General features: G+C 36.1%; 3 protein-coding genes across 5 annotated transcripts; all 3 read right to left on the minus strand.

Annotated features, from left to right (window-relative positions):
* Positions 1 to 1,083: 1,083 nt before the first annotated feature.
* On the minus strand, positions 1,084 to 7,639 carry EMB2369 (tRNA synthetase class I (I, L, M and V) family protein). Its single transcript, XM_089065914.1, has 20 exons — positions 7,241 to 7,639; positions 6,820 to 6,964; positions 6,667 to 6,723; positions 6,355 to 6,474; positions 6,168 to 6,272; positions 5,814 to 6,037; positions 5,661 to 5,727; positions 5,430 to 5,584; positions 5,001 to 5,265; positions 4,674 to 4,868; positions 4,397 to 4,476; positions 4,114 to 4,176; positions 3,927 to 4,008; positions 3,385 to 3,462; positions 3,210 to 3,311; positions 2,863 to 3,035; positions 2,549 to 2,726; positions 2,149 to 2,226; positions 1,725 to 1,856; positions 1,084 to 1,523 (listed from the first exon to the last, which is right to left on the minus strand). Exons 1-20 carry the CDS (start codon positions 7,594 to 7,596, stop codon positions 1,281 to 1,283), a joined length of 2,898 nt encoding a protein of 965 aa, XP_088922040.1. The 5' UTR covers positions 7,597 to 7,639; the 3' UTR covers positions 1,084 to 1,280.
* A 3,972-nt stretch (positions 7,640 to 11,611) lies between these two features.
* LOC148931687 (lysine-specific demethylase JMJ26-like) lies at positions 11,612 to 17,035 on the minus strand. Of its 2 annotated transcripts, XM_089065731.1 has the most exons (13): positions 16,815 to 17,034; positions 15,030 to 16,092; positions 14,820 to 14,935; positions 14,635 to 14,734; positions 14,429 to 14,561; positions 14,286 to 14,349; positions 13,498 to 14,194; positions 12,981 to 13,310; positions 12,413 to 12,739; positions 12,258 to 12,330; positions 12,088 to 12,173; positions 11,891 to 12,010; positions 11,612 to 11,815 (listed from the first exon to the last, which is right to left on the minus strand). In XM_089065731.1, the coding sequence occupies exons 2-13, from the start codon at positions 16,086 to 16,088 to the stop codon at positions 11,732 to 11,734; spliced, it is 3,189 nt and encodes a 1,062-aa protein (XP_088921857.1). In that variant the 5' UTR covers positions 16,089 to 16,092; positions 16,815 to 17,034; the 3' UTR covers positions 11,612 to 11,731. The 2 variants fall into 2 exon arrangements, 1 of the variants encoding a protein (XP_088921857.1); XR_016135809.1 differs by lacking the exons at positions 11,612 to 11,815; positions 12,258 to 12,330 and having other exon boundaries at positions 11,958 to 12,010; positions 16,815 to 17,035.
* Positions 17,036 to 19,321: 2,286 nt separating this feature from the next.
* Positions 19,322 to 26,240, minus strand: LOC148931688 (hyperosmolality-gated Ca2+ permeable channel 1.2-like). 2 transcript variants are annotated; one of them, XM_089065801.1, is made up of 13 exons: positions 25,860 to 26,240; positions 25,473 to 25,548; positions 24,958 to 25,300; positions 24,560 to 24,721; positions 23,800 to 23,935; positions 23,393 to 23,494; positions 22,758 to 22,877; positions 22,554 to 22,634; positions 21,955 to 22,295; positions 21,015 to 21,260; positions 20,386 to 20,710; positions 20,067 to 20,300; positions 19,322 to 19,989 (listed from the first exon to the last, which is right to left on the minus strand). In XM_089065801.1, the coding sequence occupies exons 3-13, from the start codon at positions 25,269 to 25,271 to the stop codon at positions 19,654 to 19,656; spliced, it is 2,397 nt and encodes a 798-aa protein (XP_088921927.1). In that variant the 5' UTR covers positions 25,272 to 25,300; positions 25,473 to 25,548; positions 25,860 to 26,240; the 3' UTR covers positions 19,322 to 19,653. The 2 variants fall into 2 exon arrangements, with proteins under 2 accessions (XP_088921927.1, XP_088921926.1); XM_089065800.1 differs by lacking the exon at positions 25,473 to 25,548.
* Positions 26,241 to 26,634: the final 394 nt, after the last annotated feature.

Consider the following 26,634-nt stretch of genomic DNA (forward strand, 5'->3'; position numbering starts at 1 on the left):
ACACAAAACCACACTACGAAGGTCGTTTTTAGACAATACGGAGGTTACTTTTAGTCTGTTTTTAGGTCATGATAGTAAGCATGACTTAAAGTAATCTAAAATGACATCCGTATTTTTCAAATTAGGATTTTATAAAATGACCTAAAGCTAACTAACAATGATGGGTTCGACAGTTCGAAACTAGAAATTAGTTCGGCATTGACTATAACCCTATTTGATGTTGATTTAAATTATCATCAAATCAAGATATATTTGATGTTGATTTACATTATAGTGTTTCGAATTCACAAACCACTGTTTTGCAACACAAAAGGTTTCGCTGAAATTTGAATTCATAATCTATAGGCCACGAGTCCCCAACTTTGGCTAAAAGTCAATATTAATATTAGTACATGTTTGACCAAAATATTGTGTTTGAAATAGTTGATGAAAGTTGGTCAAAATCAAGGAGCTCCATGCATGTTCCAAACCTAATCTTTCTCTAACAATATATAGCCTATGGCTGGGGAAAAATACCCAAAAAATGATATATCGCTCGTATCGTATTGAAAAATATAGAAAAATTATCGAATTTTCGATATATCGTAATTTTCGATACTCGTAAGTTTTCGATAAGATATCGTAGCGTAAGTTTTCGATACGATAACAATATGAATTTCCTTATATCGCGATATATCGTTTTATATGAAAAATTTTCGATATATCGATATTTTCGCTATATATCGATATTTTATTTTCGATATATATCGAAATTTTCGATATATATCGATATTTAACGATATATCGAATTTCGTTACGATATATCGAAATATCGATACGATAACGATATGAAATTTTTTTATATCGAAATTCGATATATCGAAACTTTCGATATGATAGCGATATGAAATTCTTTCATATCGATATTTTCGATACGATACACAATACAACGTTTTCGATACGATATATCGTATCGACCCACCCCTTACAGCCACATGTTATCTCAAATCTCTATACAATAACAACACCCATTGATTCAATGACAGATAATGTCAAAAAATGGCATCAAAAGAAACAAAATTTAAAAACGAAAAGCCTTGAAAATAAGAAAACACAATAGCAAATAGCATCTGTATTATCTGAATGAATTTTGTCTGTACAGAATAATCAGCTAACCATTCAATATAAAGTCTACAAAATCATCAACTAAGAAGCCAAATTTGAAGAGGCCACCAATGCCCACTTCATTGATTTCACCATATTATTTATACACACAGACTCGAATCTGCTTGCCAAAGGAGCTATCTTTGAGCCACTTTGGCGCTCTGCGTGTCTACAATAATATTCAAAATCTTACCAGGAACAAAAATTCTCTTCTTGATTGTTTTCCCATCCAGAAACTTAGAAAGTTTGGGATCCGATGAAGCTAGTCCAAAAGCATCTTCCTCGGTGCATTGTTTCTCGACCTGAACGGTGCCCCTTGTCTTCCCATTGATTTGGACGGGTAAGACCACCGTTGACTCTTTCAAGTATTCAGGGTTCACCTGCAATAGCTAGACATCACCAACCGCCTCCACACACGCAATGTGGCTACTACTTATATAGTTGTTCAAAACCTTCGCTTTGTTTGATTAATGGATATAAAGGAATCTAAGCAATCAGCATTTTTTGCAAGTTTAATACATCTATTAATTTTCTGGGATCACAACATGACAATAAGATTTAATTAGGTTGGAAACTCATACCGTGGGGTAAGGCTCATAAGCCAGTGAAGTGGAGTGTCCAAGGCGAGACCATAGCTCCTCAGACATGTGAGGCGCATAAGGCGATAGCAATAAAACAAATTGTTCGATGACTGGTCTCGGAAGTTTGTCCCACTATAAAAACAAAGCAAAAACATAAATGAGCACTCTATTAATACATCAGCATCAGTTCTAGTTGAATAATGATGAATGATAAACCATTTATCTCCGTGAAAACATCCTATCATCATCCCATGTTCAGTCCAAAAAACACAATGTATTTAAGAAGGCATCTAACAAGTGTAGAATAGGAAGATGTGTGAGTGCTCAAACCACAAGCAAAAATAGAAGTCTTGTATGCATGCATGTGTGTGTGTGTGTGGAGAGAGAGAGATGGGAGGTTCAGTGCAGATAGGGATATGACTACCTTATATGCTGCATTAATGAATTCCATCATTGCAGAAATTCCAGTGTTAAATCTTGTTCCTTCAACTTCTTCTGTCACCTGTCATAATAAACAGTAGCTTATTACGGTGAGCTAATTGTGATGCCGGACATGTTTCATATACACGGAGAAGAGATAAGAACTACCATTTCAAGAGTTTCAAGAGTATACTCTAAAATGCAGTTGTCTTTGTAAACCAAAGATTTCAACTATTCTAACAAACTATTGTAAAAACTTCATAACCGAAAAAGAACTTAAGAGAAGAGCTACTGTGATATCACTGAAATGTACACAATTTCACCCATTATATTGCATGATTGTTGGACAAAAGGATCAAAAAGTGGCTAAGATAAACAACGTTTACAACCTAAATAGTAATTACCTTACTAATGCATCTATGAAGACAACGAAGCTGTTCGAGAGAAGGCTCTCCATCGAGATCCACTGTTCCCACATTGTATTTACCATCAAGTGATGGTGAACCAACAACCAATCTCCAAACTCTTGCTAGAAAGCGATGAACACCATCAATACCACTTGTACTCCATGTTTTTGAATCTCTATGAGTGCAATATGGAAGTAAATAAATACTAAAATAATGAAACAGATACAAGTGATATATTCTTACTGCTGAATAAATGATGACTGAAATATGATTATAACAGAGATTATAAAAATAGGAAAAGGGGAAAGAACCTGAATGGACCCATGAACATTTCATATAAACGAAGAGAATCTGCACCATATTGTGAGACGACATCATCTGGGTTAACAACATTTCCCCTACTCTTACTCATCTTGTGAGCACGGCCAATCAAGCGAATATCAGGATTGTCTTTCAGCACGAAATAATCACCAGATTTTGTTACCTATTTCAGTACATATATGACATATCATAAAATTATGGCTTTGCAAACATTTAATTTGGAAAAATATTAAAAAAATAGTAGTATAAATTACTGATATATACTAGTAGTATGTTGTAATTTGTATAATTCCAGCAGAAGTAAAGAGAGAGGTTTAAGCACACAGGTGTGACATGCCTTCCCCTCAGGTACAAGTTCTTGACTGATGTCCCCCATTTCTTCAACAGAATCAGCAGAAACTAGGTTTCCATCTGAATCCCTGAAAGCTATGTATTGAACCTGCCACACAAGCAATTATATATTGGCACAACTGTAATATTATTAAACAAGGATTAAGCAAATATATGCTTACTTCTCCAAGAATAATTCCCTGGTTTATGACACATTGAAAAGGTTCTTTCGTTGAGACGACTCCAACATCATAAAGAACCTGAACAAAGTAAAATGTCATTATTACATAAAAACCATCAATTAAAGAACTACAGAATTACTAGCTTCCAACTATTATGACTGACATTACATCTAACGAATAACGCAACTAGCAAGCAGACCATCTCATATTTTGGGTGACATAATTGTGTTAAAGCTGAAGAAGAAGGAGCATAAAACTTATTATTCCCAACTATTTCAGATTTCCGATGTTTGCTAGACTTAATCCACAAAGTTGACTCACTGACTGAAAATAAGCCCTTTTCAACCACAAGGTGATGGTACAGAATATTCCAAGTTAAGGCATTCTAAGCTTTGAAGTTACAGGCCTTAGCCTGGATACAGACAACTATAAATTCTTAGTATGGAGAACAACATTATTCACATACTATAATAGTAAGAAACCAGAGGGGAAATGATTGTTCTCGCATAAAAAAGGCAGACGCTGCAGTAGAACAAGTGTACCTTGTGCCAGAATCTAGCATACAGTAAGTGAAGAACTGCGTGTTCAGCACCGCCAACATACACATCAACAGGGCTCCAATACCTGCAAAGAAGAATAAATGTTAAGAGGGACGGAAAATATCCAAGCATGAAGTATAAAATGAACACAATTCATATTGGACTACCAATATGTGCAAGCTAAACTTACTTTTCTTTTTCCTTGTCAACCAATGCATTTGGATTTCTAGGGTCCATGAACCTCAGGTAGTACCTGGATTTTGATAAGATAACTAAATATTAATGAGCCCTTTATGAAGCATGAAAACTAATTTGGATATCATTCATTATGCTCACTTTTTTGGAAATTGCAAATGCAGTAAAAATGAGTTATGGATTGCACCAAAATGATTCATATAATGTTAATTCATGCTTCCTTCCCAAACCAGATTTAGAAAATATTTATACAAGTTAACTATAAAAATAAGTCGCACCAGCAAGAACCAGCCCACTGAGGCATAGTGTTTGTTTCCCGCTGGGCTGACTTCCCAGAGATAGGGTCAACTGTTTGCACCTGAGAAACACCATCCATCAGTATGTTTCATGAAGAAATATTACAGAAAGAAAAAGATACCAAGTTGGGGTAATGGATCCTAATGATGTGGAAATCTGACAAATTGCTATAATGCAACTCATCTAGCTATATCACATCAGAGGGACATCTCTCCATAACTTTGACCCGCTTGAACTCTTGGAAGAAAATAAACATACCCAGGAAAGGGCCTTAGCCAATGGTGGCTCTCCAGTCCCAGTTGGAGTAAAATCATCCAGCTCGGGAAGGGTAAGAGGAAGCTCAGATTCAGAAACTGGAACACATTCACCTGTACCATCTAGAAATATTACAGGGATAGGCTCTCCCCAATAACGCTGCCGAGCAAATAGCCAGTCCCTTAATTTATAGTTCACCTATAGGAAATATAAAGTTGCACAATTTGTAAACCTGTCCATTGTGAAACTCAAGTGCAAACAAAACAAAGTCCCTGACATCAAGCAATGTAGTTAAAGAGAACGTCCACATCCAGAATGCAGGAAAAGTACCTTTTTCATTCCACATCCAGTTTTCTCAACCCACTCAATGACCTTAGAAGCAGCATCTTTGTTAGGTAGATCATTAATGTCAAGTCCTGATGTTGGACTTGATGAATTTATCATCGTTCCATCCCCGGTGTAAGCCTTCTCAAGGTAACTGAAACTTCCATTTTCCGGAGTCACAACCCCACAGACTGGAATATTGTACTTCAAAGCAAACTCATGGTCTCGTGTGTCATGCGCAGGTACAGCCATGATTGCTCCTGTTCCATAGCTGTCATATGGAGTAGAATTCAAACAATCACAAAATCAACAGAAGTTCTTGTTGAACAATTGTTTTTCTTCATAGATACACCTCCTTCATAGTCAAAGGGCACTAAAGTTGTGAACTAAAAATTCTTTTCAAGGGAAATCAGAGAACAAGGAACAATCAGTTACCTTCCCAAAACATAGTCAGCTACCCAAATTGGAATAGCTAATCCATTAGCTGGATTTCTTGCATAGCTACCACTAAAGACTCCAGTTTTTTCCTTTTGGAGTTCAGTCCTCTCCAGATCACTCTTTCTGGAGGCAAGTTCCGTGTACTCTTCGACCTGCAATAAAAATTATTTCTTTCATAATGACTACTGACCTCAGATTTCATAAGTACATGACATAATGGAGACGTACAATTTCTCTTTGGGAATCAGATACAATGGCTGGCAATAGCACATGTTCAGGAGCCAGGACTAAGTAACTAACAAGTCAGAGAAAAGTAGTCAGCAACCGTAGTTGTTGCAAAAGATAACAGGAAATGAGGCATTATAAAAATAGAAGATGTACGTTGCACCAAATATCGTATCAGGCCTCGTGGTGTAAACAGTAATTTTAATGTCACTTTCCAAATCATCACTATCCATGGCACTGAATTGCAGCTCTGCCCCTTCTGATCTCCCTATCCAGTTCCTTTGCATTTCCTTAACACTTTCAGGCCAGTCGAGGCCATCTAAATCTTCAAGTAGACGGTCAGCATATGCAGTAATCTTCAGCATCCATTGCCGCATAGGCTGCTCGGTAATAAACAATGAACTGTAAAATCATAAAACCATCCAACTAATGAAAACAAGGAATGTAGCCAAAAAGTTGTGCACGAAAAATATTGCAGAAAACAATAAATTATTAGATTCTACAACGTACTTTTCGAACAACTGGATGTCCCCCACGCTCGCTAACTCCATCCACAACTTCTTCATTTGCCAAAACTGTTCCCAGAGCAGGGCACCAGTTCACAGGAACTTCAGCCTGCGTTACAAATTGCTTAGAACATCACCGTACATGCTGATGTAATGAAGTGATTGAGATTATTTTCAAGAGAACTCCATACCTGATACGCCAATCCTCTCTTTAGGAGCTGCAGAAATATCCACTGCGTCCATTTGTAATAATCGGGCTCAGTCGTAGAAATTTCACGATCCCAGTCATATGAGAAGCCCAATAATTTAAGCTGCATGCAGATACTGATGTCAGTATAACAAGAACTGAACCAACTGAATAGATCAGATCGGTAATCAACTAAATGAAGTGATTTTCACGCTAACATGTTTCAAAATCTTGATAGATTTTTTAGTCTTGAAAAAGGATTACTATATTCATAATTCATCAATCAACATTCATCTGAGAAGGATAGGTTGTTGACCTGAGAGCGGAATCGATCAATGTTTCTGAACGTTGTAATATTTGGGTGCGTCCCTGTCTGTCAACAAGAAGCTGTGAAATTGAGAGGAGAACAGGAGAGACCGCCAAGGAGGTTACTTGAAAAAAAAAATCATATCGGGAAAGGAGAAAGTACCTCGATTGCGTACTGCTCTGCAGGTAAACCAAACGCATCCCAACCCATTGGATGCAACACATTGAAACCTTGCATCCGTTTAAGTCTAGCAAGGATATCCGTAGCAGTATAACCAAGAGGATGCCCCACATGTAAACCAGCCCCGCTGAAACAACGAAATTACAAATCTACTGATTGATTTTCAAGCCAAATAAATGACTTCAAACCACAAGTGCTCAATTGCAGATTCAGCTAACACCATTGAAACTATTTCAGCATTCAAATGATCAGTTATTTTCTCAGCACGGTAGAAATGTTGCTTTGCTGTTTTGTGGTTAATTAGGCATTAGACAATGAGAAAGACAACTGAGCTGGGATCATATAACACGTCAAAAACTTAAATTCAGCCTCAACACGCAGCTGAGATGAGAGAGAAAGGGACCTGGGATAAGGAAACATGTCGAGAACGTAGAATTTGGGCTTGGAAGTATCAATTTCATCGGGCGTCCGAAAAGTCTTCTCCTCCTCCCAGTAAAGCTGCCACTTAGGCTCGATTTCGTGAAACGGATAAGCTCTCCTCACTCCATCGTCTCCACTGAGGCTGTGATTCTCACTTATTTCGCTAGAACTAGGGTTTCCGCTTTCATTTGCGAGCTTTGAGCAATTGAGAATTCGGAGGCGGGAAAAGGAAAAGCGAGGACCACGGCGATGGAGAAGGGGCTGGCGACGGGGTAGAGAATAACTCGCCGGAAACGGAGGTATTGCTGAGTGAATCCGTGGTTGAATTTGGGTGAACATCGGCGTCGCCGGAGTTTGTTACCGTTGGTGAGTGAGGATAGAGAGTGTGGTGAAGAAGAGGAGTTGGGTAGATAAAGTTTAGTTGGGCTTGGCGGCAAAGATAAGTATTGGGCTATTTTCTGTTAAGGCCCAGCCCATTACTTTTTACAGAAATTCAAAGGTGGAGCAGTTGGCCCAAACATCCAATTGTGTAGATAAAGTTTAGTTGGGCTTCAGAGTTTTAATTATTATGAATTTAATCAGATATTATTATTATTACTTCTTAAAATTTACCTAAACATTTGAAATGGATTCATACCAAAGTTAATGATAGATTCACTGACCTTTGATTAAAGATTTGCCAGTCAACGACTTAGAAGTGTATTATTTTTATTTCTTAATTTTCAAAGCGTTTCCATAATTGTTTTTATTTACCTTAGTTATCATACGATTTATTTCTGGTGAGATTCTTCCTAATAAAAAATACTAGACGTTTCATTTCAAGATCAAATTAAAAGATGTAAATCTGTAATATGTTTTAATGACATGGGGCTATGGGAGTGGGCCAAAAATTGAAGATAATGCAAACTGATTCGTGAAAATCATGTGCCCTAAAAATGTGATGGTGAATAATGATAAAAGTTAGGGTTTATGTGTATTTTAGTAGTAGTAGTAGTAATTATCTTTTCTTAATAGTTGATTTGATATCCAATATATCTCCTAATATAAAGGATAAATAGATGGTAAAGATTTGACCTGATTTTGTTTCCATGCTTTAAGCTTTTTTTTTATACTTGTATATATTTTCTAAATTTAAATTTTCCTTTGTCTATACAAAGGTCTCATCATTATGAATGAAATTGAAGATTAATTATCAATAAAAATAGTGCTTGGAGTGTTTGTTTGTATCATCCATCCTATCAAGTTTTAGTGGTGGCGTTATTGGTAGTGGTGGCAGATCCAGATCCTAAAACAGTTGAGGCGAAATAAAATTTATCGGAAGCCAACGGAGAATGGAGGGGCGACGTCGGAAGCTATTGGTAGTGGTTGCAGATCCAGATCCTAAAATGGAAGGAGCGAAATAAAATTTATCGGAAGCCAACGGAGGATGGAGGGGCGACGTCGGAAGCTATTGGGGGGCGACAGTAGAAAAATCACGTCCGGATTCATGGCAGCGGATCGCCGAGGAGGGGCGGTTACCCCCTCCTGCCCCCTGGATCCGCCACTGGTTATTGGATTGCGCATCCCATCGTCGTACTCTATCGGAGAGGATCAAATCACTGCCTCCGTCCACCAAAAAATAGTATGCCGTTCTCTTCCATCATTTTTTCTTTCTTTATATCTGGTATTTTATCAATTTTGCATCAAAACTCTTGCTATCTACAACTAAGATTATTTAGATTCATTCCACATGAGTTCTTAGTATCTATTTCTCCTGCTTTTGATGGAATACTTTGTGTTAAACTCGGATCCTCCATGAACATGAGTAGCTAAACACTTTTTTGTAGAATTCTTGGTGATGATGCACTAATTTCATAGTTTTTATTCAATCAATTTCGTTCTTACCTTACTCTTGTAGTTATTTGATTATTCTTGGGTTTATTCCTTTCAATTGCGTGATCACCACTTGATTTTGTAGGATTAATTAGATTAATCGAGAGATGAAATAATTAATCTGAAAATAAGAATAATTCACACCTTAACAATAGAACTCGGGAGAGTTGAGGTTTTGAGTGAGGTCTTTGATCTCATCGTTCTTTTGGAAGTTAGGGGTTTTAGGATTACTGGGGACTTCAATTCTAGCACCTACTCTACAAGTTTCTCACTCGGGACGAGGTTTAATCTATAATTGTGATCGACTTAATAACTCTAGGGATACAAAAAGTAACGCAAATGGATTGGATAAGAGCTTGTAATTGTGCATCGGATCCTTGAGTTCTACATTTTCTCCATATCATATTTTCACAATTTGTTCACTTGTTCTTATTTGTTTTCTTGTTATTATATGTTTTTATTAGGGTTAGAACAACCCAAACATTCCCCGTTTGTCTAGATAACAGTTAACATTTGTTCGTGGTAGTTAAGTTGGTACAAATTTGTCTTTGTGAGATACGATACTCTTGCTTGCTAATTGCTACACTAGCCCTGTACACTTGTGGATATTACTTGTGTTAAAATAAGTTGAGTCAGGATTTGATATAGTATAAAATGATAGGGTAGTGTTAAAAAAAATTACCAAATTTTAATGTACAACGAAATAACCGAACACGAAGGTCAGTACCAATTAAGTTATTTTTAGACTGATTTAGTTCATAGCACGAAGGATATTTTTGGATCATTTTAGTTTATACGATTTTGTACCCCTTGTATGAATTAAAACGATCTTAAAATAACCTAATTGGTATCTAAAATTGACATCCGTGATATTAGTTTTATCCTTCAGTTTTTTATATAATGGTTCTGGTTATAAATTACTAGTAGTTATTCATCTATCCGCCATTAACTGTCCCAATTTGCCATTTTTTTCCGATCATGAATAATTGTCTCATTTACTTTTTCTATTTTTGGTAATGTACCATATATTCCACTAACTTTATCTCACTCATATTTCATTATAAAATTAATATTCCCTCTAGCCCTCTGCAGTAGATATATTTCTTTTCGGTAAGATATTTAAAAAATTGTCTTAAAAATGAGTTAAATGAAAGGTGAATAAAGTAGAAAAGCAAAAAAGGTACAAAGAATAAATTAACATAGAATAAGATATGGTAAGTAAGAGAGAATAAATCAATTATTTTTTGCAAAAAAAAAATAATAATTCAGCTATAGTAAAACAATCCGTATAACTCAAATTGTAAAAGGGATGGATGGTGTATATTAAAGTAATTATATTTCTTAATACTCAATCCAAATTAAACTGAGACTATTATTAACATAGATGAGGAGAGAATATTTTTATCACTATCCCATTCTCCAACAAAATTGATGTCTACACTAAATTTAAATCTCACATTAATTTTTTATGAGATTTTACCAATTAAAGTTCCAACTAAAATGATGCAACTTGCATCGCAATTTGACTTCCTCACTCATTTCATATTCATGAATTTAGATAGGACCGCAAATTTAGTTATCGGGTTTCGGGTATAATTGATATCCAACATGTTTTGGGTACTTGAAACCTAAAAATATGGGTTCGAGTATGGTTTGGGTAATTGGTGTAAGGATATTTTTAAGGTTTCAAGTACCTGGACGTATACTCAGATACTCGAATAGTACCCGATAATGGATTCGTGCATTTGTGCTTATAGTTATAAAATTGTATCTAACTTCTTCATATTGAATTTAAGTATTCCCTCCATTCTGTGGTAGTGGATGAGTTTCTTTTCTTCACGCTATTTAAAAAAAATTGTGTTGACTTTTACTAAAAAGTGATTTAAATAAAGCAAGAATAAAATAGGAAATGAAAAAAATAGATAGATGAAAAAGTAAATGACTCAACTACTATGGAACGAACCAAAATGACTCCATTACCATGGAACATAGGGTGTAGTGTTTGTTGTCTATTATATGTATTAGCGTATTTAATTTTAATTACCCATATACTCATCACGATATAATTTATATAAATAGAATAAATCTGAAACATAATAATTTCGGGTTTGCGAGTATCCAATTAATCGTTTTCTGTTACCCATATCAGGTATTAGGGTTTTCGAATTCGCGTGCAGGTATTTTAGAAATTTCGGGCAGCCTAGTTACCCGAATTTGCAGGCCTAAATTTAGGCGTTAGTATATGATTAATTCCAACTGTAATTCTTTTGCATGTATTAGATTGATTTATTAATATCGGGATCATGAATTTTAGTGATCGTCACCTTTTCTTCAATCAAGTTGCCTTTTCCGTGAGAAAATGAGATAGTACATCTGAATATCTGATGCATGTATTGATCTATATTTTCTTTTAATCCTTTTTGTATCAGCTTCATAAGGAAAAAATATCTATGCAGCTGATTTGTATCTGTTTGCACAAACCTTCAAGCAATCTATACTACGATTCAGGAGGAATATATATATAGAATTCCAGTTATTTATTTCTATGATACCCAAAAAATGTTTCAACAACAAAATATAAAGGAGGAAAATTCTGCTATTGCTAAAAGCTCTCATCTTGTGCAGCCATCAGTTTCTCAAGCTCATCAACGGCATTGCTGACTGCATGAAGGATCATCTTCTTCACCTGCCCAATACAAAAATTGTTAGCCGATCGATAGCTTGTTCATCTATAAGGTACGAGGATATATCGATAGCCAACCTCTAATTTGTCTTCTTTGGCTCTGTGATCCCTTGGAAGCTTCCTGAATTCCTCAGTCAGCTTAAGGCACTCGTGCAAATTTTCTGGAGAAACGAAGTCAGCAGCGACCTTGGTACATGACTGTAAATGCATAAACAGGTCACAAATTAAAGTCATCCTTCCATCACCGTGTATGTTGAATCACGTTAGACTATTACCTTCAGATTCCTGACTTGGTGTGGGCAGCCTGCAGGGATGAAGACAGCTTCGCCGATCTTCTGTTCAAACGTCCAAGGTTCTATGCCTGAAATGCCGAGATCAGAAGCTTGCTTCAGTAAGATGATAGAACCGTGCAATGCTTACGAATACTATACTACTATGTGCATACCAAACTCTTCCTTCAGTTTGGCTTTGTGTGCTTTAGTCAAATAGAAGGTTTGATCGTGAATTGGGTGAATGACCTAGATAAAGAAAAGCAGATAAGAGACAGTCTAGCACAGAGTGAATGTAGCAAACTTCAAGCTTTTTACCATTATAAATTACCTGCTCAACTGGACAGCAGTAAGTGTGTCTAAATTCATTTGAATGCTCAGCAAGATACGCTTTCAATTTCGGAACATCTTCCCTTCTGAAAATATCCCACAGAGCGCCACCACCGTCGTCTGATTGATGAAGGTTAGGTGAAAAGCAAGTGCCTTTGTCACTGTCGGAGCAGCCAGAGCAGTCACTTGTGGTGCATGCAGTTGCATTTTTTCTTCTGGCCTTGCATTCTTCTTCATCCTGCGCTCGATGCCTTTCTTTCAACAATTCAATTGCATCGTACTGCTCCTCACTTATAGCCACATCTGCTGTGTGAGTCAAAATATTCACCTGCACCCATGAGGCTCTATTAGTGAGGCATAGTACAATGCAGATGAAATGTTAAGTAGAGGTGACATCTTGAACAATTCAAATATGGAGTGCCCGACTTCACATTTAGCATAATTTTGACATAGGAAATGACCACTAAAGAGTTTTGGAGCAAAGACTGAACCAGATTTGTTTGAATCGGATAGTTAAAAGAGTATTGTCAGGCAAAGCACAAATGATATTGTGACAACTTGTGTCATACCGCATCTGACATATCACAGTGAAGCTTAGTCACAGAATCGCCTCTTCCAAGTTCCTCAACAGTCCCGTATGCAATATATGTCTTTGGACCCATATCAGGTTTCAAGACAGTCGAAGGCAACTTTGCAGCAACATTAAGAACTCCAGCAGTTGGATCAGTGTATTCTTGGAATGGCAAGGCTCGAACGAACTCTTCGCAATGGCGTGGTAATAAATCCTCAAATTTGTCTGATGGTGGCCAGTCCTTGAGCTTAAGCATCTCCGGCCAGAAGTTTGCATATCGTCTCCCTTCCGTGTAGCCTTTGAAGAATCTGCGAGTATTGATCTCCACCTGGGAAGTAATTAAACGAAATGTCAATAGTGGCAGATGCAATTGATAACTACTGGCACCTATGGCAGACAAATTCATCCGTGCATGAATAAGCAAAAACCAATAACATGGTTGTATTCGATTTTGCAGTGAGATATTATTGAGCTGATAATGTCAATGCAATATTTTAAAGTATACTGGAACTAACCTCACAGCCAGCTAGACAATCAATAGCTCTGACTTCAGATATTTTTGAACTGATGCTGTCATCTGTATGCTCAGACAATGCACGCCACATGACCATAGGCTCCCAACTTAACCCACTTGTTTGCTCAAGTACATTTCTGACTATGACTGGTTCTCCCCTGGCCCAGTGCTGGCGGAAGTGAAGAACCCCTTCCTCATTCAGGATATCCCTCGAATCGGGGCAATACAAGTTGTTACCTTTAGAGCCTTCTCTGGAAGCTGCATTGCATGGGTCTTCAGGCTCACCTTCGAAGAATGTGGGCTGAAAAACGGTTTTCTTACATTCACTCATGACCTTCTCAGCTCTTCTTTTCAAATTTAATATCCATTTTTCTGGAAGAAGACATTTGAGTTGTAACTTGGAACCACCACACCCACCCATCTCTTTTGGGGGACAAACAATGCCCCCATCTCTGATGTCAGCCCACTCAACAGGTGTTCCAGATTCTATACCCAATGAATCTCCATGACAAGATTCTGTGAATATTCCATCACCATGCATGTAACTGGTGCCTCTGTCCACATACTGAAAGACAGTTTTGCTAATATTTCCTGGCAGCTGACCAGCACGGATCTCCTGAAAGCACCTAATACACAACTCATAAGAGCAATTTGGGCAGCTCCGGTGAAGGTCGACAATTGAAGTTGAACAGTGGTTGCTGTTCCAAAAAAAAGACCAAAAAAAAAAAAAGTTATGCATATGAGAATTATAACTGTTGAATACAAAAGTCTAGCGGATGAATAAGTTACCAATATACACGCTCATCATTATAGAAAATTGCACGTTTTACTTCAACAAAAGAAGATGGTATCCCTGCCAAATGCAAAATATCTATGATTAAAACTAGAATGGCCTCAAACATACATACCACTTCGAGTTAAAGGAAGCATACCTTTAATTGTTGACTCTACCTCAATTTCTTTGATTTGTTCTTGATGAATATGTTCAAGGTACGGATAAATTTCAGTGATTAGGTAGTGTAGATGCCGAATCTTCTCATCGTTGTTCATATCTCTTTTTGATGTCTAATGTCATTTTAACAAGATTTTAGAAGATGAAAAGCAACAAAATCATATTTTGTTTGGAAAAAAAATATACCTTCAATGTGGAAGGTGAATGCAAGCACAAGTTGCAGTTGCAAATCAATCGGCAGTATGGGCAAGCCTCTGAAACTTCCTTTTCAGATAATGATGGATACCTGGATAAAAGTTAGGAAAGTTATCATTATTATTCCACCTTATTTATAAAAGACAAGATTTATATGGATAGAGCAGAATTAGAACCATTGTTTGATACATTGGACACAATAAAAGATTCCTTCACATTTGGTGCATGGAACAACAATCCGTCGCTCTTCTCTGCCACATTGATGACACTTAATGGACTTCTTTCCATTTACCTGCTTATGATAAAGGAAAGCATCATATCAAAAAGAAATCAAATAGGCACTATGAACTACTAAAATTTGGAAAAGAAAGAATAACTTTATCTACCTTCGTATGTTCAACTGGTGACCTTTTTACTTTTTCTATATCAGTTTTCAAACTTGACAAACTAGCCGATGAGGAGGAAGAGGAGGAAGTGGAGGAGGGGGGTGATGATGATAAGCTAGATAAACATTGATTCGCAGAATCATCACATTTCTTTTTCGCACACAAACTTATTTCAGACTTTGGGCTATCATCACTACTTCGGACAGCATCAACATCACTACCTCCCATCATTGTATCTATGATTGAAGCCACATTTTCTTCTTCTTCTTCTTCTTCATCATCCACCCAATCACAAACAATGAAATCTTCTAAATACTTGTTTGAAGAAACACAACTCCTTCTCAATGTTCGATGCTTTGCTGTTTGTGTTTTTTGGCTACCAGATAGAACCACGGGTACCCTTTTTTTCGTCTTATGCTCTTCCCACTCTTCTTCACTATCACTTTCAACTTTTTTCCTCTTGAGTTTATTCCCACATATCTTTCTCTCATTTGACACCTTGCAAACTTTTCCTGAGGGTTCTTTCTCAAGAAAGCCTTTTGTTTCAGTAATAGACATTATGTGTTTCACAGTATGCTCTTTTTTTGATAACTTTCTGAGGGATCTAAAACGAACTTCATCTTCCTCGTCCAGGCTATCATACTTCAGTTCACCAAAAGAAAGAGGCTGGCACGTCTTCTTTGAACAGAGAAGTTTGTCTAAGGATGAGGTCCATGTGTCTGCATCCACAACTCTCTGAGTTCCCATTCCTTTCCTTCTGGTGCCACTTCTCTTTGCCTTTGGTACTCCTTCTATGATCGGAACCATCTGATGTGGTGTTGTTGATATCACAGAGCAAGAGGTTTTATTGCTGCTTCCAAACAATCTTTTCCTCTGATTTGACAAATCTCCGGTAGGCAATAATTCTAAGTTTCCTTCAAATTCTTCCTCATCCTCTGTATCAATGATAAATTTCCTCTTCCTTGTAGGCGAATGTCTCAGGCTTCTTGGCCTCAATTGCATATCATTGTTTGTGCACTGACTGAGCTGTTCTTGCTTTGTGAGCAATACTGCCATCATCAAACTGCCGATGAACACGATAATCAGCAGGATAAAAAAAGCAAGAGTGAAAAAAATATCATGAAGAAACTAATTAGCAGGCGCACAAACAATAGGTAGTGTTAGGAAACAGTATATATCAGGTGCACAATGTTGCTCAGCATCTGCCTGTCTTTTCTACTGCAATGTTGTTAAAGTTGCAAAATTCCACAACTCCGATAGTTAAAAGAAAACAGTTTAACAAAACCAACATAACATGACATCATTCTCACAAAAAAATTGCCTAAACCAGCTAGAGAGTGTGCATCTCATGCGCCTTAACCAAAGGTAGAAAACATCTTCTAGAAAACAGGTTTTTTTTTTGTTTCCTATCTTAAACAAATTACTACTAAATTCACTTCATCGCCGAAGGTACATTTTAAATAAACATCTCTAAATGATAAATTGATGGACTATTTGCTAACAAACATGAATCGGTATATATCAGCAATTGAAATTTGAGTTGATACCGAGTCAATGATTACCGAGTGGATGCACCTAACCTGCATCACTATTCACAAAGATGCGATATCACCTAAACTCACCACACAACTGATTCTCGCAAACGAAAATCCACGGATCAATCCAATTACATTCATCGCCTCTTCAAACAGCAACATCAAAAATAATAACTCATACAAACTCAAAAAGTAAAGCAATTCACGATCCAATTCACCTAAGAATGCAGAAAAACAAACAATCACTTACCCATTGATGAGCAATTCTGGTCAAGAAACAGAACTTTCCCTCCGCAATCCAATTAATTTAGCCGATCAACACGAAATCGAATTGCGTGAGAAAAGCTAAGTGCAACAGCGATGGGAGAATCTACGAAGATTTATTAATTTTATTTTGCCGAATTTGCATTGATATATATGAATCGCATTCAAGAGAGAAAAAGACACGTAGAGTTGAGATGGAAATAAACGGAAACGCAGAAGCTGCTTTATATTGTTATTAAATTATTATATCGAAAATCTGGGTGTGGGAATATTCAAATAAATATCATAAAATTTTTGGTAGATTTGTGTTGTCTGCTTTGGAAAGGGTAAAGTAGTCAGTTCCAGCTAGGCGAGATAAAGGTGAAGTTGTTAAGAGTAATTCTTTTTTAGTTAATTTGTCATACTAATTCTAAAAGATATGCTATAATTACGTACGGAAATTAGTGATTGCATATATTCGTATTGTTTTAGATGATGGATTTGGGAATCTTTTTGTTATCAATATGGCATGTTTTACCCTAATAATTTTAGGGATAATATTTGACTAATTTTGTGGATATCTTTTTGGTGAGGATGCGTGTAAATTAATTTACAGTTTTGGACGAAATGTGATGTGTGTGATTTTGGGGGAAGTTGAATAACATAAATATTACTCGTACCTACTTGAATTACATGATATTCATCATGTAATGGGCGAGAATGCCTATTTTGTGGACTATCAACTTTTAAATTTTATGTGACTGTTCATTAAATATTTTTTTCAATGACTATTCTGTTTGGTGCAACATATATATATATAAATGACCTTAGAATATTGCTAACTCTGTCTCATGATAAAAATCACATTTCGGTATTTCGGTTCTTCTCATGTTTCACTAACTCACTCTACCCATATTTTATTATAAAATCAATATAAAAAATGATAGTACTAATTTTTCAAACCTATGTCCACACCAAATGTACTCCTATTGTGAGATGAATGCAGTAATTTGTAATCCTTAACTAATCATGTGCTATGTGCCTACACACTTAAAAATCCTATCTCCATTTTTTAGTAGAGATATTTTTAATACTTTATTAACCATGCACTTTACACACAATGTGTCAAGTCTCAAGTGTCAACAGTCAACACTCAACAAGAAGTCAGCAGTATAAATTAGTAATAGTATGACACACGTCTCAAAGAAAGAGATGAACATGACACATAAATACAAAATGACTTGGAAAAAATATACTGATGGTATGTTGACCAATTACCATACCAAATTTACCCCTACTTCTGAATTTAAGGTTTGGAGTTGGTTAAAGTTGAACAATAAGTTGAAAGTTGAAAGTTGAAAGTTGAAACTAGTTCTTGAGCAAATGATAACAGTTGAATTTTTAATACTCTGCACACCTGAGATCACACTTATTGGGTTGGGATATTTTTTTGTATAATTAAAGTTTTCAGATACAGTACCATCGTACATACTGCACAAAAATTATTGTAGTACTTGGTAAACTAAAATTCTGACTCAATTTAGTTATTTGATCTTTTTCCTAATAATTATTGAACTAATTTATAATACAATATACTAAGTATAATTTTGAAATGTCAAATAATTACAATTTATTCATTTGACTTTAATTTTTATGTATGAGATAAATTTTAACATTTTATATAACCTTTGATATAAAATGCATGTTGCCAATTTTACGGCTAACAAAATTTTATTAAAATAAGAGAATCTAAATAAAATAAAATTTAAAAGAAAAGTACATCGTCATTAATATAATTTAAAAAGCTGTGCTTTGTGTGAAACGGTAAAGTTCATTAAATTTAAATAACGCTTTATGTGTGAAGTGGTAAAGTTCATTCAATTTGAACACTTATTTTTTTATATATGTAAAAAATGTCCGTTTTTTTTTTAATTACCAAGGGTAAATATCAAATCAATAGAAGAGAAAAATATCAAATTCAACTAATGTTAATTAATAATTTTTCATCTACTTATTTTATTTAAAAGCAAATAAATATCAAACTAACTTTAAGAATTTAGAAAAGTCTAATTGCGTAAACGTTCAACAAAATATTTTAACATAAAATTTTCTACTAGTTGAAACTATAATTGTGATATGTTAAATTCTACGCATTAGTATTAGTAAAAGATAGCAAATACTAAACCCTTAGAAGTTGCAACATATAAATGTTGCCTTAAAATTATACTACTACTACTATTAGGAATTTGATCAAATGCAAACTCTAAATATTGTACAAACTCCAAATTATAATCTGGACCGTTAAAAAATATCAACAGATGATAAAATCATAGCAACAAAAAATGTCAATACGTTGTCAATGGTTGATGTTGTGTTGACATTGTGTTGACATCAAAATCTTGAAATTTTATACTATGTTGACATTGTGTTAAAGTTGTGTTGATATTGTGTTGAAAAGTTTAGAGTTTATACAATATATGAGTTTGTATTTTATCACTACCCACTGCTACTATATATCAAACACCAAAACGAGTTCAAATTAAACACCATGATAAAATTTACAAGAGAGTATGCACATAATCAGGAAATAGGAATACGATCAAACAGGAAAGCGTCCATCTCTTTCCCACAAAATATTATAACCAATACAAGCATGCAAATTGCAAACTAAGTCTCCATGAAGATACCATTGTTTACCTCATTGCTACTGCAATCTTCTGCTGCTGATGTTAAACTCGAACAACGTGGGACGTATTTTGTTAGTTCTTATACACCCTCGCTTCGCGGAACTATAACTTCTCCTCTCATTAACAGGATCTTTATACCAAGCTCGCAGTTGGTGCTATTTAAGACAAAGAGCCTTCGTGATCGCGTTCAGGCGGCGCTGGTGAGGATCCGCGGCTAAATCTGCTGGGCAGCGCTGGGGAGGATCCACCGCTAAATTTGCCGGTCTGCGCTGGTGAGGATCCACCGCTAAATCTGCTGGGGACTGGTGTAGTTTTTCGTGACTGCTGTCTTTTTGTGGGCACTGCCGCACTGTCATCAAGTTTCATGTTGAAGCCTTCATCTTCTTCGTCCTCTTCGTCTTTGAAAATGGGGTGCATATAGGCCTGCTGGAGGTAGCCTTTCAAGTTCAGGTTAGGTTCCTTTGTTCGTTCGAGTGTGTCTTTCATCATCGCTTCCTGCAACAATGATTGTAAACTGAAATAAGAATATCTGATTTCAGAGACACTTCCATAGAGTCGAACATGCTACAAACCTGTAGAGGATATCGAACGAAAGCTGGTTGATAACGGCCTTTGCAGTAGAGATGAAAACAGATTGTCAACACCGGAAGCACAATAAGGACTGGTGGGGCCTCATATATCCCTTTCGTTCCCATTAATCCCATCAGCATTATCTGTGAGAATATCAGAGCATAGATGATACGTGCATGTACGTCTGGCCAGAATGCTGCAGCACTTTCGTATTCTTGGTTGTATACATTTATGATCTGCGCCAAGAAAAGGGAATACAGTGTAATATGTATCTGTATTGAAAAATCGTTGAAACAAGAGAGATGAGGGGAATTATTCTACCTGGTGGCGAAATACCACGTATGCCAGAGCAAAGAAGACCAGTATAAAAGGAAGGAAAACTGGAGTCACCACAGCATAGACAAGACCTAGAAGGAAATATAATTGTATTTGAGGTTCACCGGTGTTAAAACCAATGCTTCCCGGATCCATCGCCTCCACTCGGTCCTTTTCAGTCTTCACTAGGAAGAAGTTTTTCAAATGGAAGAATATAAGTGGTTTCAGTCTTAAGATCTCCCCAGCAATACCAGCCCATCCATCAACCATTACATAAGTAATAAAGAAAGTTGCCTTCATAGGAATTGCAACACCAATTGTTTCTGGGATTCTGCATTGCACAATCATGTAAGATAAATAGATGCAATACCGCTTACTGACAGAACAATAACTCAGAAAAATATAAACTTCATAAAAACACCACACAAGATGACCAAATCCAATTGACAAGTAGAGAAGACTATGAAATGGCTCTTAATTTTGTACCAAAAACCACCAAATAAAATGACCAAATTCAGTTGACACACTGATAAATTGACTACATGTGTAACAGAAAATGAATCACATTATTTCTGTTTTCACTCCAAAGTTATAAGAGAAAAAAAGTCAAGATGGTTTATGTTCCGGTAACGTACTCTTTTGGTGACTGCTTAAGAAAAGTATCAAGTTGCGAAAGTGCACTCCCTGCTATTATGCTCACAAGGAAAACATTAACAAAGTTGAATAGGTAATATCTGAAGGCAGCTCTCCTCTCCAGAGCTGATATTGATAGAAAACCCTCGAATTTGGCCATCATCATCAATATTGTCGGTAGCACTATTAGAAAAATCTTCAAAGCAAGCCCCGGTAGAACACCTTGGATGAAAGCCTTAATGAAAGGCCTGCGCCACGAATAACACATTAATATTAATGTGAAAATCAACATGTTTAGCCAAATTGATTGCTCTACATAAGCTGAAGAATAGTACTGAAAAAAAGATATGTATTGCCAAATTGATTTGTGGATAAAGAAAACAAGACTATATTATTCACATAGAACCACAGGAAGCTAAGGCTCAAAGCACAAGGATCATCGCAAATATTCAAATAGTATACTACTACTTCGTATCACGATACTGTTACAGTGTGTTGAAGCTATCCATGCTCATTTTTCATCCTCTAGTACTGAGGCTAAAGTTAGAAGAGCAAGCATAACTTTCTCTTAAACTCCTAGTCTCCTTATAATACTAACTATTTTTAGTCTCTTTTTTGTGAGCCCATACTAGAATGTCAAGTACTGAAATGGAGAGAGGTAGGAAAATCAGAAGTGCACTAAGTAACTCTAATTCCTCTGAAGTCTCACTATTCTAAGTGATTTATTTAAACCTAGTCTTCTGAACATCAATCCCTGCTTCCTACCTTTGATTAGCCTGTTCAAAGACATATGTGACGTTCAAGCATTATATAAATCACAGAAAAGAATGACGAGATTGCAGTACACTTCATCACAGTCAAATGAACCCAACAGACTTGAACTTCTTACCACAAAAAATAAGAATTTATGATTACGTAAATAACTTTAGAAGAATTACTCACTGTTCAACAACTGACGTGAGAAAAGGTAACTGCTTCTCAATACTCTCAATATTTGCAAGAGATTGCACAGCAGAAACAGGGATCATGAAGAAGAATGTAAGGAAGAAGAAAGCAACTGCAGCAATAAGCTTCCTAATAGTTATTGAAACATAAGGAATTGCAAGGTTAGCCCAGTATACATCACGTGGTTCTGCAGCCCATTCAGTCAACCACACAGTTGGGTTTCTTGACTGCTGAGTTTGTGCGCACACAGCAGCCCCCCACCTAGTTTTGAATGAGACAAAAGCTGCTGGCATGATACACTTCGGATCAGTTTTTACCCTTTTCCGCTCTTCAGCAATCTACATGTGAATAAGCAAGGCCAAGCAAGATCAATTATATAGTCAGCAGCAGAACATTCAGTAAATCCACGAAGTTACAGAAACCAGTTCTTAAATCGTTCGAAATAGGTTATACTACTATATAAAGGTTAGACATGCAATAATTACTTTCTTTGACTTAATTAAAATAATGTTGCATTTCATATGCACTAGTCATAAACTCATATAGCAAGGAAGACATATTTCTAGTTAATTTTAAGTGAAACTCTATGTACTCACTTCTTTGGTGAGTCTCTCTATTTCAGCTGTCTGATAATTAATTCCATCCACTTTATCTCCGCAAAGGCCAAGAAAACCAGTCTGCAAGTTTAAAGAAGTAAATAGCAATCCTTAACTCATGACAGAATCTTATAACAAAATGAAGATAAAGTTCTTAAGAATTGATACAAAAATGAGATGACTCAACGAACAAAGAAACAGTACCTTAGCCATAGGTCTTTTCCCTCGATTCCTTGAGTATTTTAATTGGTAATAATCAAGCCAGTTTTGCTTTTTCTTCTTCTCCTCAACCAGTTGTGCAAGTTTATTGGCATTGATTACAACCTGTAAGTAAAACAGCTTCAGGATTTAAGAAGCATGCGTGATCACATAAAGAAATGTAGAGGTTATTTGCTTTGCCTCCTGTAACCCGAGCTATGTCAACGTAAAAATGAGTCTATTTCCTACATTTATACAAAAAAATTAACTAGGTCTTATTGAAGCAATCATAGAAGAACCTCCCAGTAACTTACATTACAGGTATTCATAAATGAAAGTGACGATAGCTTAAAAGCATATATTAGAATTTACAGTAGAAGACAGAGAGGGAGTCTATAGATAATAAACTCTTTTCGAATGGACGGAAAATCATTTTCTGGCAGGCATAAACTGTTGTAAGAAAACAACTGAATCCAACAGATTCAATGGAGAGAGAACCGCAGTGGCAATGAATTTTATGGTACATGTCTGATTAAACAAGACAGTAGACAACAAAAAATTCCCCACAGATATTCTAACTATTCAGAAAATATTTATACACCTGAAAACAAAATTTGCAGTTAATCTTAGCAGAAACAAACCTGATGAGTTAGATAGTGATTTGGATGATTGACCAAAAAGAAGTGCTCGACACACTCAGTCACGGATTCATCGGGATCTGGAGGCACATTTCTGACAAGAACCTGCATGATAGTTTCACCATTCTTGAGGTTTGGAATAGAAGGGAAAAAAGCTAGCTTCAAAGAAGCTTGTAGGGAAAATAAACCAACAATGGGAACATTTGACTTCATCTATCTTCAACAAGGCCTTATTTATCCTCCATACATCTAAAATATGCTAGTTGTTGACTTCAATACTAATTTGAAAGAATCTAGGAGCTTATAAGCTCTAGAATCTACTTTTCTTTGTACAATCTTCAACCTTGTTTAAAGTTAGTTTGGCAGAATGCCTTTGGAGTTTGGACAGTAAACAAGATATTGCTTCTTACCGTGAATTGATCAGGACGGCGCTTTTCTGAAGCAAGAAAGTGTAAGCGCATTACAGCAATTTTTTCATACTCCTTCTTCAACGCATAGCACGTCCAAAGAGTAAAGACATAGGCCATTACTACATGAGTCCAAAACCTGTGATTAGACGTATAAAAAGTGTCATTCCTATTTTAACAGATGCTTTTTAAGTAAAGCAAAAATTACCCATTAACTACTGGACATGACAAAAAATAAATAAGACATTTTGGTCATGAACATTATCATGGGTGCATCCAAGAAGACTGAAAACTGGAGATGTGTATGTCCATGAAGAAATCTCATGCATGTGTAAAGGATCTCAACTGCGGTGGAATTAGTTAGATTTAGAGGGATTCAAATTTCAACTTGGAGACAATGACCTGAAAATCATCTGACATTAGCTGGAAATAAATAATGTTTTCCAGTCACAGAGTAAAAAAACTTCTCACAACAAAAATGCTCTGAGGAAAGGTAGCATACACTAGATTTGAGCCTTCTGCATCTCAATAGAAAGGTAGCATACACTAGAACAAACATGCCGAGATATAAAAAAGCAGCCTATATACAACAAATAATAAGTTGGAACAGAACATACTGCTCCTAAAATCTAAATTCACCTATATTTGTAATTTTTGTAAATAGGTCATCCTCCACAAGTTCATCCCATTGAGAATGAATTTGATGTCAGGAAGTCTGGAATAGCAAGTAACAAATTGATGATAGTTAGAACAAACTCCTAACCTGGGTGATCCGAATGGAACATTTGAAATAGAGAGCTTGTCAATTGAACTATATGTTAGCCCAGCCTCTCCTTTAGATAATTGTGCCAAGGTTTTATTTGTCCAGTTGACAGGCACTATGATGGCCCAAGCAAGCAATGTCATTGGAACAAAAATCTTAAGTCTGCATATACAAAAATCCAGAATCAGTACCCAACGATGAACTTCAAATTAAGCATATTTTATGACTCTTAATAACATACAGATGCATTCAGTACCAATAAAACAATATCTGCCATATTTAATATGATACATGGAATCATTTTTCAGTGTACAGTCCCCTTATTTTTGCAACTTTTTAGCAGATGATACAGTAAAGCATACAACACCAAGTCAAGAAAATTTAATATGCAATCATACCCAAGCAAGTATATCCGCAGATAGACAGCTGAATCCAGGCCTGCATGATCAATAAGCTCCGGCTCAGGCATCTTCAGTGCATCTGGTATCCAATTCAGAAATCTAATGTATGATCTCCAGTCTAAATTGACAAATTTATTAACAAATGAGCCCGAGTGACTGGGACTGCTTCTCAACCCCTTGAGGTACCATTTCGGAAAATACACTCTATCGTTAAATGGCTGAAGCCTTAGGAAGGCAAATGCTATCAGAAATATCAAGGAACCGAGAATATTAAATGCTGCTGCAACCCCTATATCTCCAAATGTCGCCATGTCTCACCTCTAGAGAAATACCTAACCTCCTGTTTCCACAACAGAACATGTAAATTTCAAGTAAACCATCTATATCATTGCCACACCAATGCAGTCTATTCTACAAGACAAACACATTCACACTTAGAAAATTGGAGAAAAAAATTGACAAAAATCAATTCAAAACACACTGCTACCAAAACTAATGCAAGGAAATGCTACCTAAAATGCCATATGTTGCAAATTCATCGGTACCACTTCAACACCAATATAGCCTATAGCTTCCAACAGCAATTTCCTGAATCCTCGAGATCATAACTCAGTTTTCACATCCACCAAAAAGAAAAATGCAAACAGTAGCCAAAATTCACATAATACCTAAACCTCACCACTATACCAAATCCAAAAAAACACAACATCTTCAGCCGAAATCATAACTATGTTTGGACTTCCACTGAAATGGAAAAAAAAAAACAAACAGTAGCCGCAATCATCACTATACCGAATCCAATAAACACAACATCTTCAGCCGAAATCGTCAAATCAAAATGCATCAGAAACACTATAAACAAACGAGAAAAAGCTGTTTAAACGTGAAGAAAAACATACCGTCGCGGTAATTTATAACGTCGCTGCGGCAGAGCGAAAAACAAATCACAGCTCAGAAGGTTGAGAGTTGCGGATCGGAGAGTGAATAGAATTGCTTCGGAGCGGAACAAAAGGCACACAACATTCCGCAAAAATCTCCCCCGCGAAGATATTTCAGTTAACAACAAGACAACCACCTATACATACAATACACGATACAGAATTGCAGAGAGAGAGTGAAAGATGTATACAATGTGCGTTCGAAACAGCACAGAAACGAATAGTGTCAGCGACAACGAGATGGTTCAGATTTGGAGTGGAATTTGTTTGCTGGTGCGACGTTTCTCTGTCGATCGAATTGTTGTTTTGCGTTGCTGATTGATGGTTCCGTTTTCGGTTTCCCTAAATGTGCAATTAATGAGTGAATCGTTACTTAAAACAAGTTTTAAAAGTTAAGTAAAAATCGCTGTATTTTCGCACATGCATTTTCTGTTTTAGAGTGAAATTTGGCGCGGTTTGAATTGATGACGTGGCATACAGGTATGTTGCTGAAGATTGGTGTCGGCACGCGCGGGATATTATTCAATGTAGACTTGTAGTATTAGTTGACCTAAGAAATTAGATGTAGATCTTTTGGGGTGTTTTATGTGTTAGATATGTAAATGTCATCATTTTTAGATTATAGTATATCCAAAATGTCATTGTATTGTACTCCTATTAAATAATGAAATTACTTTAATGAAAACGAAGGGACTATTATATCCTTGGAAATTGATAATTTGATTGGTATATATAA

Source organism: Salvia hispanica, chromosome 2 (assembly GCF_029641045.1).
Source record: "Salvia hispanica isolate PSC_SH4W2 chromosome 2, Shi_PSC_v1, whole genome shotgun sequence".
Taxonomy (NCBI): Eukaryota; Viridiplantae; Streptophyta; class Magnoliopsida; order Lamiales; family Lamiaceae; genus Salvia; species Salvia hispanica.